Source organism: Mustela erminea, chromosome 2 (genome assembly GCF_009829155.1).
Source record: "Mustela erminea isolate mMusErm1 chromosome 2, mMusErm1.Pri, whole genome shotgun sequence".
Taxonomy (NCBI): domain Eukaryota; kingdom Metazoa; phylum Chordata; class Mammalia; order Carnivora; family Mustelidae; genus Mustela; species Mustela erminea.
The window spans coordinates 78,625,824-78,650,370 of NC_045615.1; the positions used below are offsets into that span (position 1 = coordinate 78,625,824).

Here is a 24,547-nt window from a genome sequence, read left to right on the forward strand (position 1 = left end):
TGTGGATTTGTAATTAGTAATCTAACTAGTAACTAATCTGTAATTAGTAGTCAAGGCTGTGTTTAAGTAGAGTTACTAACAGTTAGAGTTACTAACTGAGTTATTGAATTACCTGAAGTAGGAGAATTAAGACACTGTTGTTTGGTAAATCATATGATTTTACTTCAGATATGCATTTCTGATGTTCTTTCTTTAGAGTGCCTATAGTACTTTAGGATATTCAGTTTATCTAATTACTTTAGTAGATTGTATTATAGTATCTCTTTATGCTTTTTTCTTAAATTATAGTTTGCTTCAAGGGGACAAATCTTTTGCTCTTTAAAAACAATTTTTATTGATTATACCTCAGTTTAGGCTACCATATTACATTACAGTGAGTATAAGAATGTGGCCTATAACTTGGTCTAATATATTATTCATAATAAGGCTATGTCTTTGCCATTGTTTTGGCATTTAACTAGCAAAATTCTGCTCTCATCAAAAGAACTATTTTTTTAGAGATTTTATTTATTTATTTATTTGCGATAGAGCAGGAGCAAGTGAGAGAGAGAGAGAGCAAGAGAACACAAGTGTAGGGGGAGGAAAAGGAGCAGAGGGAGAAGTAGGCTCTCCACTGAGCAGAGAGCCTGACACAAGGCTCAATCCCAGGAGGGATCATTATCTGAGCTGAAGACACTCTCAACTGACCAAACCACCCAGGCGCCCCCAAAGAACTTTGATTTTTAGTTGTTTTTTCCCAGAGATTGTGTATGAAATAAGGTAGTCCCTTATAAGGTTTGTAGTCCCAATATTGAAAATTTGAGAACCAGTGGTATACTGTATTGCATAGTGTGTTTTCATTGTTGTTTTGTTTCTGGCAGTTGAATCTCTCTTTCGTGAGAGAATGCACATCTTTTTATGGGAGAACTGATCACTTTGAAAGTTCTTTTTTTAATAGACCAAAAAAAAAAAAAAAGAGAGAGAGAGAGAGCACCTTTGGAATTTCTGTACCTTGGACTTTACATCTGCTCCAGGGGACATTTCTGGCCTCAGATTCTGAATTGATGCAGTCATAATAATTTACTGGGCATTAGAGGGCAAGTTCTGTTTGGGCATAGACTTATCTCATGAGCCAATAGACTTTTCTTAGTACTCTGCTTTTTATTGTTCAGATGTGCTAGAATGTGATGAATTAATAATTTGGGCTAGAATTAATGTAAGGTTTTTCAGTTTAACATCCTGTTGCATTTGTCTTTAATATTATTACCTGAGTCCTGGGACGCCTGGGTGGCTCAGTGGGTTAAGCCGCTGCCTTCGGCTCGGGTCATGATCTCGGGGTCCTGGGATCGAGTCCCGCATCGGGCTCTCTGCTCAGCAGGGAGCCTGCTTCCCCCTCTCTCTCTGCCTGCCTCTCCATCTACTTGTGATTTCTGTCTGTCAAATAAATAAATAAAATCTTTAAAAAAAAAAAATATTATTACCTGAGTCCTGAATTTGATACATTGGATTTCTTTTTTTTTTATATTAAGTTTTTATTTTAATTCCAGTATTATTTATGGTGTTGTATTAGTTGCAGGTGTACAGCAATGATTCAACAATTCTGTGTGTCACCCTGTGCTCCTCATGACAATTGCCCTCCTTAATCCCTGTCATCTATTTCACCCTTCCCTGTGGTAACCATCAGTTTGTTCTCTATACTTAAGAGTCTGACTTTTGGTTTCTCTCTCTCTCTCTCTCTCTCTTTTTTTCCCCTTTGCTCATTTGTTTTATTTCTTAAATCCAACAGAAAATCGTATGGTTTTTGTCTGTTACTTATTTCACTTAGGGTTATACTTTCTAGCTCCATCTATGTTACTGCAAATGGCAAGCTTTTATTCTTTTTGTGGTTGAATAATACTCCATTGTGTGTATATACCATATCTCCTTTATTCACTTATCGGTTGGTGGACACTTGGGCTGCCTTCCTAATTTGGCTGTTGTAAATAATGCTGCTGTAAACACGGTGGGGGGCACATATCCCTTTGAATTAGTGTTTTTGTGTTTTTTGGGTAAATACCCAGTAGTGTGATTGCTGGGTTGTAGGGTAGTTTTATTTTTAACTTTCTGAGGAACTTTCTTAGTAGCTGCACCAGTTTGCATTCTGACCAACAGTGCGTGAGGGTTCCTCTTCCTCCACATTCTCAAATACACTTGTTTTATGTGTTTTTGATTTTAGCCATTCTGACAGCTGGGGGGTGATAGCTCATTGTAGTTTTGATTTGCATTTTCCTGTTAAGTGATGTTGGGCTTCTTTGCATGTTGCCTGTTAGTCATCTGTATATCTTCTTTGGAGAAATGTCTGTTCATGTTTCTGTCCATTCAGTTGGATTGTTTGCTTTTTGGGTATTGAGGTGTATCTGTTCTTTATACATTTTCGGTAGTAACTTTTACTGGATATGTCCTTTGCAAGTATCTTCTTCCATTAATTTTGTTTGTTTCCTTTGCTCTGCAGGAGCTTTTTATTTGATGTAGTCCCAATAGTTTATTTTTGCTTTTATTTCCCTTGCGTCAGGAAACATATCTAGAAAAATGTTTCTATGGCTTATATCAGAGAAGTTACTCCCTGTGCTCTCTTCTAGGATTTTTATAGTTTCAGGTCTCACATTTAGTTTTTTAATCCATTTTAGATTTTTTTTTTTAAAGATTTCATTTATTTATTTGACAGAGAGATAGAGAGTTTACAAGTAGGCAGAGTGGCGGGCAGAGGGAGAGGGAGAAGCAGGCTCTCCACTGAGCAGAGAGCCCGATGTGGGGCTTGATTCCAGGATCCTGGGATCAGACCTGAGCCGAAGGCAGCCGTTTAACTGACTGAGCCACCCAGGCACCCCTAGATTTATTTTTGTATCTGATTAATTTTCATTCTTTTGCATGTGCATTTCAATTAAAAAATTAAACGTATTCAGTTTCAACTGAAATGCAATAAATCAAATTTAAAAATCAGGTGTATTTTAAATAATTTATTTTACTTGTTTGTTTTTAGGCACCCATCAATTATTTTTATTGATGAGCTGGATGCACTTTGTCCTAAAAGAGAAGGGGCTCAGAATGAAGTGGAAAAGAGAGTGGTAGCATCGCTGTTAACATTGATGGATGGTATTGGTTCAGTAAGTATAGCACCAGTATCGACTCTGTGTAAGAAAGGGTTGGCTCCTAATAATATATGTATGTAGTAGCAAAAACTACTAAATATGTCTGAGTTTTGGGGTATTCTAGGATAGGGAATAATATTAGCCATAAAAACTAAAGGAAAGACCCAAAAAATAATTTTCTTCAGCAGATATCTTAGTAACTTCTAGGAGGATATACTGCCATGTTTTTCTAGCATATAAAATAATAATATGCATTGATGGATTTTTTTTTTTTTTTTTGGTAGTAATGGTATTAAAAACCTGAAGCAAAAATCAGTAAGGGTCAGATCAATAAGAAATTTTTTAAGTCTTATATACGCATGTAAAAATGGATTCTTTTAAGGCTTTAAGTTGGACAAGTCAAAGAAATGAGTGAGAATAATGGAAAATATGTTTGTACAACGTTTAAAAAGAATCTACCCATGTTACCAGATTCTCTGATAGGGATACACTCGCATATTAATAAAAACTATGTGCTGATTATGAAAGGAAGATCCATAGGAGTATGACAGGAATGAAGAAAAATTCTCTCAGACCCCTGACAGCCATTTGCCAGAATACATTTCTTATTCTGGATTGTAAATAATTCATTTTTTAGAGTCATGTTAGAACCAAAAGAAATTTTAGAACTCATGTGGTCCCAAACCCTTTTTTTGCACATCAAATGACTGGACAGTTGACACTTTCTGATTTTTACTATCTATTGGTAGAAACTAAACATGGGAAAATAATGTGAAGGTTGGGTTTTAAGTCTCCATTATTTGTTAACATGTGTTACCGTTTTTTAAAAATTATTTATTTTAGAGAGCATGCACAAGTGCTCATGAGCACATGTGCACAGGCAGGGGGAGGGGTAGGGGGAGAGGGAGAGAGAACAATGTTAAGTAGACTGCCCACCGAGCATGGAGCCCAATGTAGGGCTCAGATCCACAACGCATGAGATCATGACTTGAGCCACAGTCAAGAGTTGGCCACTCAACTGACTGAGCCACCCAGGTGCCCCAACATGTGTTACAATTTTAAGTGTAACAGAAGACTTGATACCTGAGGGAGGCTGGATGACCACTTGGTTCTCAGTCTTGGTGCAACTATTTGGTGTGATTATGTCCCAGGTTTGGTTCTCAGCCCTTAAAAATTGGAGACTTCAGTGATGCTAGTATGTTGGAGGTGGCAGGGCTCTGAGGACTGCACCTCCGTAACAACACTAACAACAGACATATGTAAATTGGGATGCCAGTTTGTCCATTTACAATAAGATGTAGAATCATTAAGCCAATCACATATCTTTGTTTATGGATGACTCTTTCCACCTTGAAGGCAAATATGTATGGAGAGCTATATCATAATTAGAAGAGTTCTGGTGAGTATGAGATCAGATGGAAGGCTTTATTTTGGAGGCTATTAATTGCTGCCTCTTTCTCTGCTGCCGGGATAGGTCTGCGGTGTACTGGTGGTTTTGCCTGTGGGCAGGACTGGAAGCATGTGACATGGATGTTAGTATGAAAATGCTTAAGGGCCATTGATTCTAAATTCATAACTTACAGATTTTTGTAATCCATGCATTTTCTGTTAGCACAGCCAATATAAGTGAATAGGTTTGAGTTTCCTTATTTTGAATTACGTGTCAGTTAAGTTTGTGCCTGTGCGATTATACATGGGTCATCAGAATAAAATGTCAGATAACTTTCACAGATGGCTGATCATTATCATAGTTCTTTATAACTTGTTCCAAATGTCATTCCTATGTGAAAAATCCATATGTATTCAAGGACGGCTGATGCTCAGGTGTTGGTTCCATTGTCGTCTATATTTCTAGAAATTTAAACATTTATCAGAATAAAAAAAGTACAGTCCACATGTTTATAATATTTTTTAAAACAACTGTGTAATAGAGCCTTGTTCTATTTGAATAATATGCAGGTCATAGTCTTTGCCTTCAAGTAGGGGAAAAGGCCAACTTAAAGTAAAACAACTATATGGTAGGATATTATGAAAATGGTGACGTTTAGATACCAAAAACGGGAGAGACATCACTTAGAGTTGGAAAGGTATGTAGTGGAAAACTTTCTAGGTGAGGGAGTATGTAGGCTGAACTTAGACAAATGGGGGATGAGTAATTAAACTGTGAAGGATAAGACTTAACAGCCTGGACACTTAGAATCTTGTTTTTGTAGCCAGTGCCTATATACATACTGCTTTTAGATGAATGTGTAATTTATTCTCATTTTATTTTGTAAGGAAGGAAGTGAAGGACAAGTGTTGGTCCTTGGGGCCACAAATCGCCCTCATGCCTTAGATGCTGCACTTCGAAGACCTGGCCGATTTGATAAAGAGATTGAGATTGGAGTTCCTAATGCTGCAGATCGTCTAGATATTCTCCAGAAACTGCTTCAAAGGGTACCCCATTTGCTCACTGAATCTGAACTGTTACAGCTGGCCAATGGTGCTCATGGGTACGTTGGAGCAGACTTGAAAGCCTTGTGTAATGAAGCAGGTGAGAGTGCTTTGCTACTGTGAGTCTGTATTGATGGGCTTCATAAATCTGGTTTATTTGCATACTTATTTCTTAATAGAAATAGCTGATATTTTTCCTAATCATAAGATATGTATTTATTGAAAACTAGATAATTCAGAAAACTATAAAAAAGAAATAAAAATCACTCATACCTCCTGAAGGTAACCACTATAATAGCACACCTCCTTTCACACTTTTCCTAAGTACACACAGACACACACATACACATATATCATCAGATGCATTTATGGCAGTACTGACGATGACTATTTATTGATACTGTGCTGTGGAAATTAGGGAGAAGAGCCTACAGGTGGATCAGAATTTCATTAAAGGAGCAGCTTTGTATTTTTTGAAGTGCTGAAAAAGTACTTAGCAAAATCCAAGAATTCTATGCTGCAGAGTATGTGATGGTGATGTTTAAGTCTGAAAGTGAATAAGGGCTGTGAGTTGACTCTTTGACTTTAAGAACGTCACTATGGCGTAAACAGTCTTTGCTTTGGAAGCCCTTAGGATCTTTTAACATTTTTGTAATTTTTCAGAGTAATTTTAACCATGAAAAATGTGCCCATGAAAAATCAGGGCAGTTTTTATAAGCTATTGAAATATTTCATCAGGTAAATAAGTATTTACTGAAAAAAAAAATCTGATTGTTGTTTTTGTTTTTGTTTGTTTGTTTTTTGGTCCTAAGAGAATGTGTTTATTTTCTGGTAATCTGTAAAGGCTGGTGGGCATATACCTCAAAGCATGCCTGGTTTGCCAGTAATCCTAGGTTCCTTAAATTTATTCCCTTGGGTATATATTTCTAGGCCCTTTTATACTTCAGAAGAAATTTTTTTCAGTTGTTGTGTTCTGTTGTTTCAGTTTGTGACCTATCCAGGATTTTCAAAAGGTTAAGTTTTAAAAAAAGTTTAGCCCCTTTAGGTAATGGAAGAAATGGAATTTTTGAGTTGGAGCTTTAGTTATTTTAGAGATTTAGTATAGAAATATGGTAACTTCTTCCAAATTATGGATTCATAGTTAATATAGTAGGCTTTAAAAACCCTTTCTTTAGTCCTTTCATCTTTCTAGTCTGGCTCGATATATGCAGAGAAGAGAATATAGAACAAAAAACAGGTTGGGAAAGAAAACCTGGAAGGGATATTTAGGGTTCTTTTTTTTTTCTTTCTTTCTTTCCTTTTTTTTAAAGATTTTATTTATTTATTTGAGAGAGAAAGAGAGCACGGTGGGGGTTGGGGAGGGCCAGAGGGAGAAGCAGACTACCCATGCTGAGCAGGGAACCTGACATGGCACTCCATCCTGGGACTCCAGGATCATGACCTGAGCCGAAGGCAGTCGCTTAACCAACTGAGCCACCCAGGCACCTGATATTTAGGGTTCTTTGAATATCTTACTCTTGGTGGAGAAAATCAATTTTGTTTTATTCTTTTTGACCATTATCACAGTTTCCATGTTAGAGGTTTCACAGATGGGGGAAACCATAGGTTATGTAGATTACAAGGCCAAAAAAAATTTTTGGTGCATTTTGGCCTAGGATTCATTCTTTAGTATCTTTTATAAGACATTTTTCTTAATTTCTCATATATTTCATGCACTCTGGAAGGCTCTGGGATTCTTACTGTTCAGAAACATACAGTCTAATGAAGGAAAGAGATTTGTGAATAACTGCTTACACAGTGAAATATGTACTCGTAAAACTTTGGAGAATGCAGTGACTTTCTCTATGGGGAAAGGAAATGCTATGGTTATTCAGAAATAGCCATATCTAAGAAGAAGCTTAAAAAAAGCTCTACATGGGGCGCCTGGGTGGCTCAGTGGGTTAAAGCCTCTGCCTTCAGCTCAGGTCATGATCCCAGGGTCTTGGGATCGAGCCCCGCATCGGGCTCTCTGCTCAGCAGGGGGCCTGCTTCTCTTCCTCTCTCTCTGCCTGCCTCTCTGCCTACTTGTGATCTCTCTGTCGAATAAATAAAAAAAATATTTAAAAAAAAAAAAAAAAAAAAAAAAAAAAAAAAAAGCTCTACATGCAGAATGAGGGGGGTGAGAATGTGGGAAAGGGTAAACATTTTTTCCACTGATCCTTACACCAGCCCTGTGATATAAGTATCAGATAGACTCGAGAGAGGTCTCACAGCTGGTAGGAGGCAGAGCTAGGATTTAAACTTAAGGTCATTTTATTCCAATCTATGCTCTGCATCAGAATTAAATCCTAAAAGAAATTTTTGTCAAAGTGGCGGAAGGCTTTTTTGATTTAATTTCTTATTTCAAAGGTAAGTATGTCTATAAATTTTGTCCTAAGACATTAAGGGGAAATGTGATAATGTAAATTTACATACCAGATGTAAATAAACCATCTGCTTTCATGGGCACTGTAGTACCCCCAAGATCTTTAGGAGCATAACAAGAAAAGTTGAAAGATTCTACCCTTTACTCTCTTCTATTACTTGAAAAAGTTGTGAAAGGATAAGAAGGAAGGATGGAGAGGGGCCTCCACCCTGAAGATAAATAGATAGATAGATAGATGGATGGGTAGGTAGGTATCTGGGGTATACTTGGCAAATACAAGTAGCAAATAAATATTAATAGTAATATCAGATTATCAATATTGAACTGATCTTCTTTTTTCCTCTAGTCTAGCAATGAATTGGTTTATGAGAACATAGTTTTTAAAAAGATTAGCATTATAATTAAAGTGTCCAGTAAGGAAAGTATGTGGTTTTGTGTATACTGTCTTAAATACTTACATATGTTGTGTTATGTAGCATCATTCCATATATATAGCAGAATACAGTTTAAGAACAGTGCACTAGAATTTTTTGCAAGGCATTTTTCTAAAGAAGCAGAGAATGTAGTAGAAAATGGAAAAGTGGAGTTGGACAGACCCGCTTTTAAAATCAGGCTTGTGATCCTTGGACATGTTCTTTGCCTTATCTGGGCCCTAGTTTTCTCTATGGGTAGATTTAGGTGGTTTTTGCAGATGATATGTAAGTGCCCTTGTAAATATGACATTCCCTAGATATAAGGGAGGATGAGAAAGAAAGGGGGAGATTTAAAAAAAAGGATAGGAAGGATTAGAAAAAGGAAAGTGGAAAACAAATACCCAAGTTATTTACTAAATGTGATCTGGCCTCATTAGCTACCTTCTTCATACACCTGGCCTTCCTGCCCTTTATTTTGTTCTCTTTTGTACCTGTTTTTCTGAATAACTTAAGTGACTCGTCAGGGCTTTCTCCCACAGCGTTCTTAGAGATAATGCCACAAAGCAGACTCATGTTAATTGTGAAATAAATTGCATTTTCTCATTGAAACAAATTTATAATTTCTGCCTATAGACTTGACATGAGTAAATTATAAATTTGGTAATAGTGCAACTCAAAAGGAAAGATAAACCAACTCTAAAACTCAATAAGCATTAAAAATAGTAGAATTATATTTCAGACACCCAGACATACCTGGGTGTCTCAGTTCATTAAGCAACTGCCTTCAGCTCATGTCATGATCCCAGGGTCCTGGGATCGAGCCCCAAGTCGGGCTCCCTACTCTGGGTAGGGGGAGGGGTCTGCTTCTCCCTCTCCCTCTGCTGCTCTGCCTGCTTGTGCTCTCTCTCTCGTTCTCTCTGACAAATAAATGTTAAAAAAAAAGAATTACATTCCAAATTCTATAGAATAGGCATAAGTGTATCCTACATATTGAACACACAGAGATATCTCCATATATTATGATGAGTATATTGAGCATAGGAAGAATAAACTCAGCTCTGTGGTAAATTTGAACTAATCTCCTAGGTATAAATAAAAAGAATTGAGGACTTAATATTGCATCCTACTTAAATTTAGAGGGGCAATTAGAAAATAATTGGAATGCGTCTCTGTCTTTTAAAATGACCACTTAGGGAAGTTTGAATTGTTGCCAGTTGTTGTTGTTTTAAGCATGTTAAGTTTTCTTGGGTAAGTAGAAGTAGTTGCAATCATTACATTGACCTTAGAATTATACACAAAGTTAGAATCACTGTTTTTTAAAAAAGAATCATGTTAATATCTTAATATTTGGAAGTAGCAGTAATAACTTCTGGCATGTAGTAAGTGCTCAATAAATATTTGATCTGAGAAATACATGTGAAAGCTGGGAGACATAATCAGACTAATTACCACCCCACTGCCCCTACAGATCAATAAAAATGTTTATTAACCTGAAAGTTGAATCAGTTTTGTTTTTAAACCCCTAGTGAGATTCATCTCTCTCTCTCTCCTCTGTTGCCTTCACAAGTCCCTGTCTGTGTTGAGGAAACAACTCCAAGTGGTTCTTGCTACCTTTATAGGTAGCAGTAAATAAGGTATTAGTGTTTTGTGATGCCTAAATCACTGCTGCTATTTTTTTTTTTTTTGAACATTCCAGTCCATTTTAGCTTTCCACTGACAAGATTTCTCAGCCATGGCTCTGACTGTAGACTTTGTATTTTGTTTAAAACCAGTGCTTTTCAGGAGGTGTTTTCAGTGTTAACCAGTTGTGCTGTGTTTACAGCTTGAGAATGTCCACTGGCATATCTGGGAAGGAAGGCACTTTAACTTCCAGATTTGTGAGGACAGTGAGGTAGTCTAGCTCCAGGAGATATATTTCTGAGTATACAAATCAATTCTGTCTCTATTATTTATTCTTCTCCATGAAATCCACATTCATTTCATATGTTCTCAATTCAGGGTGGATCATTTTGAGAAGAGGTTCTCAGACTTTATCATGTATCAGAATCACCTGCAGAACTCAGTAAAACAGATTGCTGGGTGAGCTCCACCTCCCAGAATTGCTGATTCAGTCTTGGCCGCTGCTTGTGAATCCTGACAAGTTCCCAGCTGATGCTATTGGTTTGGGGACCACACTTTGAGAGCCACTAACTTAGGACATTGGTTCTTAAATGTCATACATCAGGTTCTCCTGGGAAGCTACACGCACATTCCCTCTTCATATTAATTAAGGGAAGTAGGGAACTGGAGCCAGTATTTATGTTTCCCAGCTGATTTTGAAGCAGCCAGTCTTGCAGTTGCCTGTGAGCAAATTTTCTAAATTACTGGTTTAGGCCAGTAGTTCTCCAGTTTAAACCTGTCTAAGAAGTACTTGTAGAGCTTGTTAAAACACAATTCTGGGCCCCATCCTACTGGTTCGTTAAGTCCAGGTGGGACCCAAGGATTTGCGTTTCTATCATGTTATGGGAGATACCAGTGCTTTAGGTGCAGGGGCTATATTTGGAGAAGCAGTGATCTTGGCCCACAAACCCTAATTTTTGGAGACTCTGTAATGGATTTAAATAACTGGATAAATTTAGAGACTGTAAATCTCTGCCATCCTCTGATGGTGTTGAGTTTTTCCCAGAGTTTTTATGTGACAGTAATGTACTATTCTGAACTATAGTCATTCAACTCTCCTTCTAGGACAGTAAGTGTTTAGGTTTGTCTTGGAGGTACATTACCATATAATGGTTCTGAATAAAACTTAAAAATAATTCTGAAAGATAGGAAAGCCACAATTAAGGAAACAATTAAGAATTAACAAGCATACAAATAAAAATATAGACATATGTTTTTCCTAGAACATTTGCTTGCTTACGATTTGTGGACCTGTGTGTTCTTTGAGTTTTTTGTGCATTGACTGTCTGATGGTTTTCCTTCTTCCTGGACTGCCTTCTAGTCAGAGCAACCTTGCCCTTTTTAACAAACGGTGGGACACAGATGTCTAATAATAGCATACATTGAAGTGATTCAGAATTTCATATAATCGTGGATTATGTTTCCCATTTTTTTGTAATCTAATGGTTGTTTGTGGGATACTAATACAAAAGATCAAAGTCCCTATCGAATATATTTGTTTGTGCATGCTTTTTCAGAGTCTAGAAGGTTTACAATCTATTCCATAGTTTGTGAGAGTCGTACTACACTTGTACTACAATTGTGCTTATCTCAATTTTTCTAATCTTTTATTCCAATGTTACTAAATATTTTCTGTATTTTTTAACTTGTTTCCATATGAATGTGAAAATTGGAAATACTACAATACTGTTACTTTCAACACTTGGGTCTTTTATCTGAGCAGATATAATGTTTAATGTTGAGAGTTGGGTGTGAAAGTTATTTTCAAATGTTATTTTTTTTTAATCATTAATTTTTGAGCTAGAGTGTGGTATGATATGTTGTGACTTGTCCAAAAGCCTAATGTTTTGTAGCTCACCTTTTTAAGCAAAGAGCAGCTGCATTTTGAAATGTTTTATCTCAAGTGGACAAGTTGTTTACAAGCTCAACTCAGACACATCCTGACATTTAATATCTGTATTTGTATTCTTCCTGGGATTAGTCTGCCTTTCTAATTAATTAGTTGCATAGCCTTTTATTAATTCCTTCAAAATTTATAATGTTTTAAATTAACAGGATAGATAAGCATACCACACTTTTTTGGAAAACATGAAATGTTAATTATGTAGCAGAGACATGAGTTATATAAACTCTGCTGAATGTTAGAAGATGCTTAGCAACAATGTTTTCCAAATATAGGGATTTATTATAAACTTATCCTTCTAAGGCTGCCTGTGCCATTTCAGGAGGGTGAATATAAATAGAACTTGATTTCTTTAAGAAGTGGACTCACTCAGTCATTTTGTTTACAGTGAAAGGAAGTACTTGCTTCACATTCTAAGAATTTATCTTTAGCATCCTTGTTGATTACACATCATTTCAACATGTTCATACCAAATATTTGGGCATTGATAAGATAGCATCACATACAGGAAAAATTAAAAGTCTTATTTAAACAATGATTTTGTCATTATTACTGTTAAGTGGGGCTGGTCACAGTACTGAGTCTAATTACTATAACATAACTTTTTTTGAGGTGGAAAATTTGATCTGTCTTATACCAGAATTCTGAGTTATTTTTATCTTTTATTCCCCTCTCCCACCCTTCACTAGCTTATTTTAACAGGAATTTATGGAAGATCTACTATGTACGAAGTATGCAACAGTCCAGCTCTTATGAAAGGATTTTTCTAAAATTTTCCACCATTTTTTGAATTCTGCTAATGTTTTCTAAGTTAGAATTAAAATATTGATTCTGCAAAAATTCAGTATTTTTAAGTGAAGTTCAGGGAAGTGATGGTGTTTTGTGGAAAGCTTATGATGAGCTATGAGCTGTAGATTCAAATGCTACACTACTCATTTAATTTCTAAAATTCTGTTTCCTCACCCGCTAACCAGGGATACCATATTTTTTTAAGAGTTCTTACGACGTTTAAAAATGTAATATGGCTGCAGTAGTCATGATTTATACAGAATCTCATATTGTCACTTTCTCTCTTTTAAAAAAAATTCATATTTTGTGTGTATTTGTTTATTCCTCTGGTGGATGCTTATTTGAATTTTGGCAGTACTGGTAGTTTATGAAGTATTCTTGGTTATCCTAGTACAGGAGGTGTTAGGGAAGCTGTCAGGGTCCTTTACCTTGCTGGAAAAGTAATTTTTCCTGAATTTGTATCAGTAAAAGTCTGCAACAAATGCAAACTGTAGATAATTTGATAGGACTTGTTTTGGGGTCCTCCTCCCTGACAGATTTTTTTGCTGAACTTGGAAGCTCTCATGTCATACATAGGCAGGGTCATGGTTTCTTCCCTCTCCCCATCCCCATGTGAGTCTGCTGCAGGCCTGCAGTAGAGCAACAAAATTAAATCAGTGTATCATGATCATCACTCTAAGTAATGCATTTTGTAATGGATCATATCCTTATTCATTATTGTAGCTTGGTAAATAAGCAGTAATTATGCAGTATAAAATCTCATGAAACAATGAATTTTCTCCTCTGTTTTGTAATTATGAAATGTAGTGATAGTTTTGTGATGTTATGAATGACACTGCATAAATACTGATTATTTTTATAAGAGGTAAAATTTTTTTTTTTTTTTGTCAGTGAATTGGGTATCTTAATACTACTTTTGCTCGTCATTTGAAATGAGTGGAGCCGAATGGTTTGTTTCAGAAAAACAGGTGGTAGTTTTGATTCTGTTTAAGCTCTCAGTAATACATTTACTTCACTAGTGGAAACTTTTCCGAGTTGCCTTGCCAAGACTATAAAAGTAGGAAACTTGAGGAAAGGTTTTCTTCCTAATTAAAGCAATTACAGAAATAAAAAAATCAGTCTAAGTAAGTTATTTCTAAGAGCTATTTTTTTTTAAATTCTTTATCAGATCCTGTCAGTTTCATTTTGAAAATTTATTCAGAATTTGAGCTTTAAAAAAAAATTTTAACTGTTTCCATGCTCTTGTCTGGACTGTCGTGTTACTTGCTTCCTGCCCAGTCTGTCTTCCATGCCCCACCCTTTCTTATCCTTACATTGTCTGAGGTTCAGAACTTTGAACTGCAGACTTTGGAGATGAGGAGTGTTTTGGTTAGAGATAGGAACTTGGGAGTGGTCAACAGTTAGGTTGTGACTGAAGCCATTGAAATGAATGAAATCACTTAGCGTGAGTGACATTCAGACATTTAATCATTTATTGAGCCAGAGACTGCTCTGGGTGCTGGGGCTGCCTCAGGGAACAAGAAAGACTTGGACCCTGTCTTAGAGCTCAGAGTGCCCAGGCAAGTACTGCAGAGTAACAGGTAATCATGGTACCTGTGTGTGTTGGGTGTTTGTGAGTGATCAGGGAGGTCTTAGAATGCTGATAAGGAGAGTAGAGGAGTCCTGGGGAATACCACCATTCAGTGGTTGACTTGTTAGAAAAGATCTGGTATAAGAGACTGGGGAGGGGCCAGGAGATGGGAAAAGAACTGAAAGAAAGTGGTGACTCAAATGAGAGAAGATTGCAGAGAGGAAGCAATTAGAATTAATTTTGTGTTAGTTACCACTAATCCAATATGTTAGCCATTGCTTGAAGTGCCTTATACATATTAATGTATTTTTTACTCACCACAACCCTTATAAGGTTATTTTCATTTTATAGGTGAGGAAACTTAGGTCGGAGAGGTTAAGGAATTTTCCTAAACTCACATAGAGAATAAGTAGTGGAGCTAGGATCAACAATATTAGAGACCACAGTGATATCGATTGCTTAGTTTCTTACCTGGGAAATGGGGGCCTTGTAAGAGAGTAGTTCTAGTGGGGTCCTGTGGCTAGCTGCTAGACTGTGATAAATTGAAGGGTGATTAAAAGTGGAGAAACAGAAATAGTGCTTGTGAATTACTTTTTCAGTTTAGAGTTTTGTACCTTCCATAAAAAAGTCCTGAATATAGTTGGCCTCCCCTCTGCCTTTGCCACATCTGTGCCCCCTTTTCCTCCTCATCAGGTTATATTCCATCATTATTTTTCTGGTTCCTCTTCTCCGACCTGGGCCTTGCTCTAGTCCACCAGGCCATAAATCTTCAGCCTGTCTTGGCTTAAGAATTGTGCTGTAGTCCGCTATCTCTTTTTTTTTTTTTTTTAACCCAACAGGTTATAACGTTGATAAGCCAATTAAGTAAATAATTTGATATTAAAAATTTAACTGAACACAGTATTTTTAGGAAAGTTTGTTAAACCTGGGACTGGTGAAGTGAATTAATCTTGATGTTTTAGAACTAGAAGACCCTCTCAGAAATCATCACTACATTTCCTTGGCCCAGGGTTCAGGTCTTAAGACCAGTATTCCTTCTCTAGTCCCATTACTTTTTTTTTTAAGATTTTTTTTTTTTGACAGACAGAGATCACAAGTAGGCAGAGAGGCAGGCAGAGAGAGAGGAAGGGGGGCAGGCTTTCTGCCAAGCAGAATGCGGGGCTGGATCCCAGGACCCTGGGATCATGACCTTCGCCTAAGGCAGAGGCTTTAACCCACTGAGCAACCCAGGCACCCTGTCTAGTCCCATTATTTTTAAAAGCAACTTTGAAAGTAATAGTGGCTTTAGAATAGACCTGGCTTCTGTGATCAGCTTATGTTACACCAATCACTTGAAGTGTAAATAAAACAAGAGCCACAATACCCTCTTTGAGGGTATTTATTTGATTTCTATTAACGCAGTGAGAAATGGAACTCTCTCAGTGATATATCAAGTGATACTTATCACCTTTTCTGTACTTAATATTGAGTTGAGGGAGAGTAAAGATTCCAGATAAAATAGAAATTTTCTATAGTTTGAATATTTTGAAGAAAATGTATTTTGAAAAAGGAGACTTAGATTTATTTTAGTTGCTTTCAGTCTTCATGTGCCTGAGGAAATTTTACGCTTAACTTTTATAATTTAAATCTGACATCCAGATGCCATGTTTCATGTTACTTTGTCATATAACTAAATGTCTGTAGGGTAGGTAATATTCTAAAAAGCATTATTATTTCTGTGATCAGTCTAAGTTCATTGTTAGTTTCCAGTGAAGGAACTTAATTGCAGTCTCAAAAATAATTTTATTTAGTAAGCACTGGGTATAAAATTGTTGTATTCCATATGTGTAGGGCAAGATGATGTTTGTTGATTGAATTTGGAGCAGATGGTTTTGAAGAACATGAATTTAGAGTAATTGCTCTTATCCGGATGTGATTATCTCTGGATAGTGATGCAGAGCTTGAGGGGGAACATGTTTTAGACTGGAAAGAATGTGTTGGCATTAGGCTTGCCTGAGGCATTTTGACTTTTCTTCATTGTGTCTTGTTTTCCATTCTCAAACTTTTAAGAGCATTGGAAAATAAAATAATTAAAACAAAATGACAAATTTATTGTTTAATTAACTACACCTGTTTTTTGGTCTCAAAGTTGTGTTTTTTAAGAACATAGATGTACTGCTTCTGTTTTTGTGAAAAAGAAATGTCATAGATTGCTTGCCCTAAGCTATATTCGCTGATGGTGTACATGTGTCCAATTGCTCCTTTAGTTAATTGTGTTCTACTGGTTCATAAAAATACATGTATTTTAAAAAATTTAATTTCTTGTCATAGATTCTAGTATGGCCTCATTAGGAATGGTTGATGTCCAGTCATTTAAGCTTAGCATCATAGAATTTTAAAGCTGAAAAAATAATTTGGATAAAGTATATTTTATTTTTTCCATTTAGTAAGTGAGATAACATATGACCTAGAAGCTAAGTTTTATGTAAAGTGACACTCAAGCTAGTGGCAGACCTATGACCACAGAGAATTGGTTGCATTAATATGATAGCTCTAGAGATGTTTAAGTTTTGCAACCTCTGATATACATTTAACATTTAATTCATGTAAATTCTGTTTCAACTTGTACATTATTTTCAAAAAGCATTTGTGTAAAATACAGTAAGTAGCTCTATATAGAGTTAGAGTCATGGAACATTAGATTGCGAAAGAATTGGAAGGCCTATGGCAGGAATTTCATGGATCTCTTAAGTTTTTGTAGCTTTTGCAAATTTATTATTTTCCATATTTTTTTTTTTCCATTTCTGACAGTACAGCATGTTGTCTTAAATATCTGCAAACAAATTAATAAAGATGGATTTAGGTTTATTTAAACCACGTTTTTTTATATTTCTAGGTGTGAATTCTTTTAAGGTCAGAGATTTTGTCTTTTATTGTTCTACAGGGCCTTATAATCTCTAAAGTTATGCTCATTCTTGTCCCTGGGTTTCGTGTATAGTATTCCCTCTGCCTTGAATACTCTGTAGCCTCTGTGACCTCAAATTCTTACGTTAACAGTTTAACATCAGCTCATTTTCAGGTCTGCGTATTGAGGTAATGAGGTTGGACCCACATTTTAGTCTCTCTTCATTTGTGAAATAGAAGAATATACTAAATGATTTCTCTGAATGTTGTCTATCTCTGAACTGTTACTAATTCCACAAAACTGGGTTAGATATCCCTGATGTGTTTTTGTACCTCTTTGTTCTTTCCACTCATACTGCTCCACACAGTTTATAATAGTTGTTATTATGTGTCTTCTCTATTAGACTGTTAGACTACGAGAGGCTTATCTGCTTGTTGCTCTTGTGAACTCTTACATGAAAGAGCTCAATACATTTGTTGAATAAATTATGTTTAGGAGGTACTTGGTCAATGAATATTTTGAATGAGCGACTAGATGAATTAAAATTGAAGAAGAGTGCCTGTGAAGGGGTAACTTGTGGTTGATGGATGTATATTTTCTGTGAATATATGATATAATAAGTGAATTCATGATATAATATTTTAATAGTTGCCTTATTTTAATATGAACTGTAACTGAATTAGCAAGTAAGTAATGCAGGTATGGCATAGTGTTAGATGGAAATCAGCTTGGCTGCTTGGGTTTCTCTCTCCTTGTATTCTCCCACACTCACTCTCTGTCTCTATCTGTCTCTCTTTCTCAAATAAATAAATCTTCAAAAAAAATCAGCTTGGTAGGCTACCCCCACACCAAACTGGATTTCAATTAGAATTTTTAAGTCTCTTGATCAATTTGGGGAGAATTAGAAAGTTGACATCTTTGCAGTCCATGAATATGGTAGATCCCCTCACTTATTTTAGGTCTTCAATTTCTCTCAAAGTTTTTTGTGAAGAAGCCTTGCATGATGTTCATTATATTTATTCTTAGGTATGTAGGGTTTTTTGAATATGGTTATAAGTGGCATCTTTTAAAATTTTACCTCATAGGGGCATCTGGGTGGCTCAGTCATTAAGTGTCTGCCTTCAGCTTGGGTCATGATCCCAGGGTCCTGGGATCGAGCCCTGCATCGGGCTCCCTGCTCAGCAGGAAGCTTTCTTTTCTTCCTTTCCCACTCCCCCTGCTTGTGTTCCCTCTCTTGCTGTGTCTCTCTCTCTCAAATAAATAAATAAAATCTTTAAGAAAAGGAAAAAAGGAAAAATTTACCTCATAGTTCTGTTTTTTTCTTTCACTGTTACCTAGGGAAAGTAAATTTTTGTGTATTGACTTTGTGTCTGCCTGTCTTGCTAAATTCACTTATTAGTCTTAATAGTGTATATGTAGATTCTTTGAGTTTTTTATGTTTTAATTATGTTATAGCTTTACATGTGTTCAGTCTACTGATAATAAGTTTTATTTTATCCCTTTTAATCTCTATGCTTATTACTTATTTATTTTTTTAAAGATTTTATTTATTTATTTGAGAGAGACACAGCAAGAGAGGAAACATAAGCCGGGGGGTGGGGCGTGGGAGTGGGAGAGGGAGAAGCAGGCTTCCCGTCAAGCAGGGAGTCTGATGCGGGGCTCCATCTCAGCACCCTGGGATCATAGCCTGAGCCAAAGGCAGACGCTTAACGACTAAGCCACCCAGGCACCCCTATTTCTTTTTGTGCCTTATTGCACTGGCTAAGATTTTTAATATCATCTTTAGTGTAAGTAATAAATTATTCTTATCTCATTCCTGATCCTAGGGAGAAAGTTTCTAGTATTTTGTAGTTAAGAAATATATTCACTCTCTGTTTTTTGTAGCTACTCTAGTAGAGAATTTCCATCTAGTCCTGTTTGGTTTTTGTAACTAACTGTTGATTTTTTTATGATATACTTACCTGTGTCTTTTGAGATAATCATATTGTTATTTTCTAATAACGTGGAGAATGGTGTTCATTGATTTTTTTCACATGTGAAAACAACTTCATATTCTTGGAACATAACCATTTTGTCCTGATGTATAATCCTTTATTTATGTTTTTATGGATGTTTTGTTTGGGATATTTGCATGTATGTTCATGAGAGAGATTCACTTACAATTTTGTTTACTTGTAATGTACTCTTAAGATTTGAGGAACATGGCTATGCTGGCCTTATGAGTCAACTTGGGAATTGTTCTGGCTTTTATTTTTCTCTGGAAGAGTTTTTGTAAGCTTAGTGTTATAGTCATTCTTAAATACTTCATAATATTTTCCAATGAAGCCATTTGTGTTTGGAATTTTGTCTGTGAGAAAAGTTTTAATTACAGAATAAATTTATTTAATAGCTTTTGGAATGTTCAATTACGTACTCTTTCGTTTGTAGTTCTGATAAGCTTTTTTCTCCTAGAAATTTCTTCATTTCATGTAAATTTTCAAATTATTTGCTCAAGGTTATTCCAGGTATTCTGTTACTGGCTTTTCAATATCTGTAGGTTCTGTAGTGATGTCTTATTTTTCATTCTTAATATTGATAATGTGTCTTTTCTCACACTGGTGAAACCATGTCCTGATTCATCTGGCCAAAGGTTTATATGTTTTATTAGCCTTTACAGGGAATACAACTTTGGCTTTAATTTATAATTTTTTTTAATACAATTTAATACAATTTTAAAAAATGCAATTTTTTAAAATTGTATGTTTGTTTTCTATTTCATTAACTTCTTCATTGTTTCCCTCCTGCTATTTTTCTCTTTTGGTATATTTTATTGTTCATTTTATAGGATGAGTATCTCATTGACTGTCATTCCTAATATGTGCATTATGCCTGGCACTATGTTTTTAGTACAGCTTTAACAGCACATCACAAATTCTCATGTTATATTTTCATTATTATTTTAGTTTTTAAAAATTATAATGTTTTATTGGATTTTTTTCTTTGACCCATGAATTATTTGGAAATTAATTAATTTCCAAATATTTAATGTATTTTTTGGTGTCTTTTTGTTACTGATTTTGATATTAATTCTTACTGTGGTCCCAGAACATATACTTTGATTTCTCTACTTAAAATAATTTTTACAGACAGTTATTTTGTGTCTCAGCATACGTCAGTTTTGGTACATCTTCCAGATACACTTGAGAGCATGGATATTTTATTATTTTAGATTTTTTTAAAAATATATGCCAATTAGGATAGATGGGCTAATTTTGTTTTTATACCTTCTGTAGATATGTATATTTATGTATTTATAAATGTATATGGGAAATATGTTAAAATCTGTAAGTTGAGTTGCTCATTTGTCCATTTTTCCTTTCAGTTCTACTTAATTTTGCTTTTTATGTCATGAGACTTTTGTTACTAGGCATGTATTAATATAGAATTTTATATAGTCTTGGTAGATTGACCCTTTTATTATCCTGAAATGTTTAGTAATACCTCTTGCTTAAAGTCTATTTGATAGTCTGTATAGAAGCACTGTTTTATTTTTGTTTATGTTTGCATGGTAGTTTTTTCTCTGTTTTTTTTTTCAAGATTTTATTTATTTATTTGAGAGACAGAGAGAGAATGAGCATGAGCAGGGGAGAAAGGCAGAGTCTCCACTGAACCTGGAGCCTGATGTAGGGCCTGATTCCAGAACCCTTGGACCATGACCTGAGCTAAAGGCAGCCCGTTAACCAACTGAGCCACCCAGACACTGCCCCTCTCTATTCTTTTACTTTCAATCTTTCCATCTTTGTATTTTTAGAATACATCTTTTATAAATGGCACAAATTTGGGTTTTATTTGTTTATTTTGGGACAGGGTATTTTTTAATCCATCTGTGCTGTCAGTCTTAATTCACATACATAATACATTTAAATTTGGGTGATATCTTAAATACTTAGATTTAATCTACCTTTTTCAGTTTGTCCCACCTTTTCTATGTTCCCCCATCTTTGTTTTCTTGCCTTCTCTTGGAATAGGCAGGTATTTTTATTATTTTATCTCCCTCCTGTTATCTTTTTCATTACACATTTTAACTTGTTTTTCAGTGGTTATCCTACATATCACATTATGTCTCCTTGGGTTATTAGAGATTAATGCAAGAATAGTACAAAAACTTTGGGAATACTTCGATTCTCTTTATTCCCAAACATTGTTGTTTTATACAGTTGTCATTCATTTATATTTGTCTATATATATGGGGTCTCTATGACCATGCCTAAGTTTGATGCTTCACCAGGAGGAGTCACAGAACTTAGCATGTATTTATATTGACTGCTGTGATTCATTATAATGCAAAGGATACATGGTAGAGTCAACAAAGGGAAAAGGCATATGGGGCAAAGTGTGGAGGAAACCTGGTACAGATTTCTAAGAGTTCTCTCCCAGTGGCGTCACATAGGACATGTTTAATTCCTCCAGCAATGAGTTGAGACAACACGTATGAAATGTTGGCTACATGGATAATTCATTAGAGACAGTGCCTCCGGATCCACACAATGAATCAATTTTCCCATTATTCAGTTACCAACTACTAAATATTCTATGATTTCTTCACTGATTGATGATAGATTATCAGAGGTTTATTGTGTATTAAATTCCTATACATATGGATCTGTCTCTGAACCCTGTGTCCTGTTGTGGTCTCTTTGGTTTTATGACTTTTACATGCTATTTTTAATAGTATTAATTACAATATATCTTACTATATGGTGAGATAAATCCTATCTATTTACTTGCATTATTGTTGACTTAGCTATTTATAGATCTTTATTCCTCATTACTATTTTTAGAGAAAGTTTATTCTGATTTACCAAAAATATACAATTGGTATTTTGATTGGAATTACATTTAACATAAATAGTGTTTTGAATGTAACAGACATTTTTATAGTATTGTCTTCCCATTCAAGAACCTGGAATTTCACTCTTGATTCATATTTTTCTCTTTATTAAAATGTCTTCATAGAGGTCTTAAATGTTTTTGATTAGGTTAATTCCTAGCTAATTTATCAATTTTGTGATTATAGCAAATGGTGTCTTTTTTTTTTTTAAAGATTTTATTTATTTATTTGACAGACAGAGATCACAAGTAGGCAGAGAGGCAGGCAGAGAGAGAGGAGGAAGCAGGCTCCTTGCTGAGCAGAGAGCCCGTTGCGGGGCTCGATCCTAGGACCCTGGGATCATGACCTGAGCCAAAGGCAGAGGCTTTAACCCACTGAGCCACCCAGGCGCCCTGTCTTTTTTTTTTTTAATTGTATTTTAAATTTGCTCCTCTTGGTGTAGAGAAGTTTTATATTAATAATTTTTTTGTCAGTCTTAAGCCTTGTTTAACTCTTATTAATTCTACTAGTTTTCTTCTGATCTTTTTGGCTTTCTGGGTGGATGATTGTTATGTGCAAATAATGGAAGTTTAGTCTCTTTTTCTCACTTTTATTTTTTTATATTCTTAGTAGCCAGGACCTCCACGATTAAATTATCCATTCATAGTAATAGTGGCATCTTTGTTTTTTTGCCAATTTAGAGAGTGCATCTAGTCTTTTCATTAAGTGTAATGTTTGTTAAAAATTTCTGGAATAGAATATTAATCAAATACACTTTGCTAAGAGCATTTAAAATTATTTTTATCATTATAAGCAGATGTCGAATCTTAAATATATTTTTTCTATATCAATAAAAATAATAATTCTCAATTTAGTGAGTGCAGTGAGTTTATAGTTTTTCTGACGAACTGGCTTTTTATTTCAGAGATAAACTCTTTGTGAATATATGGATTTTTTAATACACTATTAGATTTAGTTAACTAATATCTTATTTAGAACTTTTCCCCATACCCATAAGTGAAAGACATTTTTTTCTTGTTCAAATTTGGATTTTGGGAGTCAAGTTACATTATCCTCCTAAAATGTTTGAGTGATTTTGCTCTTACTTACTAAAAACTTCAGTCAATATGTATAAATCAGGAAAGAGAAAAAGGATAATTCTAAAAACATCTCATGGGATTGTTATTCCTGTCATGATCGAGTTAGGAGATAGAACCTAAAAACTTCAGTCAATAGGTATAAATCAGGAAAGAGAAAAAGGATAATTCTAAAAAAATCTCATGGGATTGTTATTCCTGTCATGATCGAGTTAGGAGATAGAACCTATACCTGTTACTTTTACAGAGAAAATTTCATATAAAGAATTGATAGCCAATTATAAAATTGTGAACTAGGTAATTGAAAGGAAGGTAGCAACTACAGGAAGGAGTATCACTGCTGAGGCTGAGAATACAAAGGGAAAAGGTTGAAATTATTAAAACCTAGGAGATGGGCTGTAACTCAGACCTTTGAGGAGAAGCAACCTGATACTCTGAAGGCTAACTCAGTCTTCTGAGAAGGTAGCACTGCTAGGTTTGTGCTGGTGTTGGTAGAATGATGGTCACAGGAATAGCAAATGGATAGGAAGTCTATGGGACATCAAGTCCCTTTCTTCCTTTTCAGCTTTGCTGTCTTCCTCTAGAGATTTGCTCTATCATTGGCAAAGTCTACCATGGAACAAAAAAGTAGTTTGCAGTGTCAGCCCTGGAGCTAAGTATAGAAGCATGATTTTCAAGCTAAGTGTCAGTAATTTAATAAGTAGTACAATTGAAAACTAAATCAGATAATACTTAAATAATCTCTCTGAGCTATAAAACACATCATATGGTAAATTAGATATTAAGAATAGAATAGTAAAATTATGTTTTAAATATTCTCTAAGATGAAATCATAACAAATTTATTAAAAAGAAGGGTTAAAAATAACTGCACTCAGCTTGAGTATTTGGAAGAAATTAATAGAATTAACCCAAGAGGAGGGAAACTAAAAATATAAGGTTAGATTTAATGGACTAGAGAACAGAACAACAAAGATAAAAAAAAGTTCATTCTTTGGAAAGACTTTTAAGATTATGAAGTCAGAAGAAGGTCTATTCAAGAGACAGGAGCATACTGTTGATATTTTTGGTGAAAGAGAAAAGAAGATTCAAATGAAAGGACACCTGGGTGGCTAAGTGGCTGCCTTCAGCTCAGGTCATGATCCCAGGGTCCTGAGATTGAGTACCACATTGGGTTCCTTGCTTAGTGGGGAGCCCACTTCTCTCTCTGCTTGCCACTCCCCCTGCTTGTGCTCTCTTTTTCTCTCTCTCTGACAGATAAATAAATAAAATCTTTTTAAAAAATATTTTTAAAAAGATACAGATAAAATACAGAGATCAGAGGTAACTACAGACAAAATAAAGATTTAAGAAACAAACAGATGTTCTTCCTAGATGTTAAAAACCCTCTGTGCAGTAGAATAATATCAATTTCACTGACTTTTCCTATTAATTTCCTGA

At 35.2% G+C, this 24,547-nt stretch overlaps 1 protein-coding gene across 6 annotated transcripts in view; it reads left to right on the forward strand.

The window, feature by feature from the left end:
• Positions 1 to 24,547, forward strand: part of SPATA5 (spermatogenesis associated 5) — a 337,462-nt gene that overhangs the window by 13,890 nt on the left and 299,025 nt on the right. For all 6 annotated transcript variants that reach the window (XR_004283282.1, XM_032333335.1, XM_032333336.1 and 3 more), the window contains exons 8-9: positions 2,999 to 3,122; positions 5,385 to 5,640. Coding sequence is in view for 5 of the 6 variants with exons in the window: in XM_032333335.1 (XP_032189226.1) it covers positions 2,999 to 3,122; positions 5,385 to 5,640 (380 nt within the window). In the remaining variant the exon portion in view is untranslated. The remainder of the gene's footprint in view (positions 1 to 2,998; positions 3,123 to 5,384; positions 5,641 to 24,547) is intronic.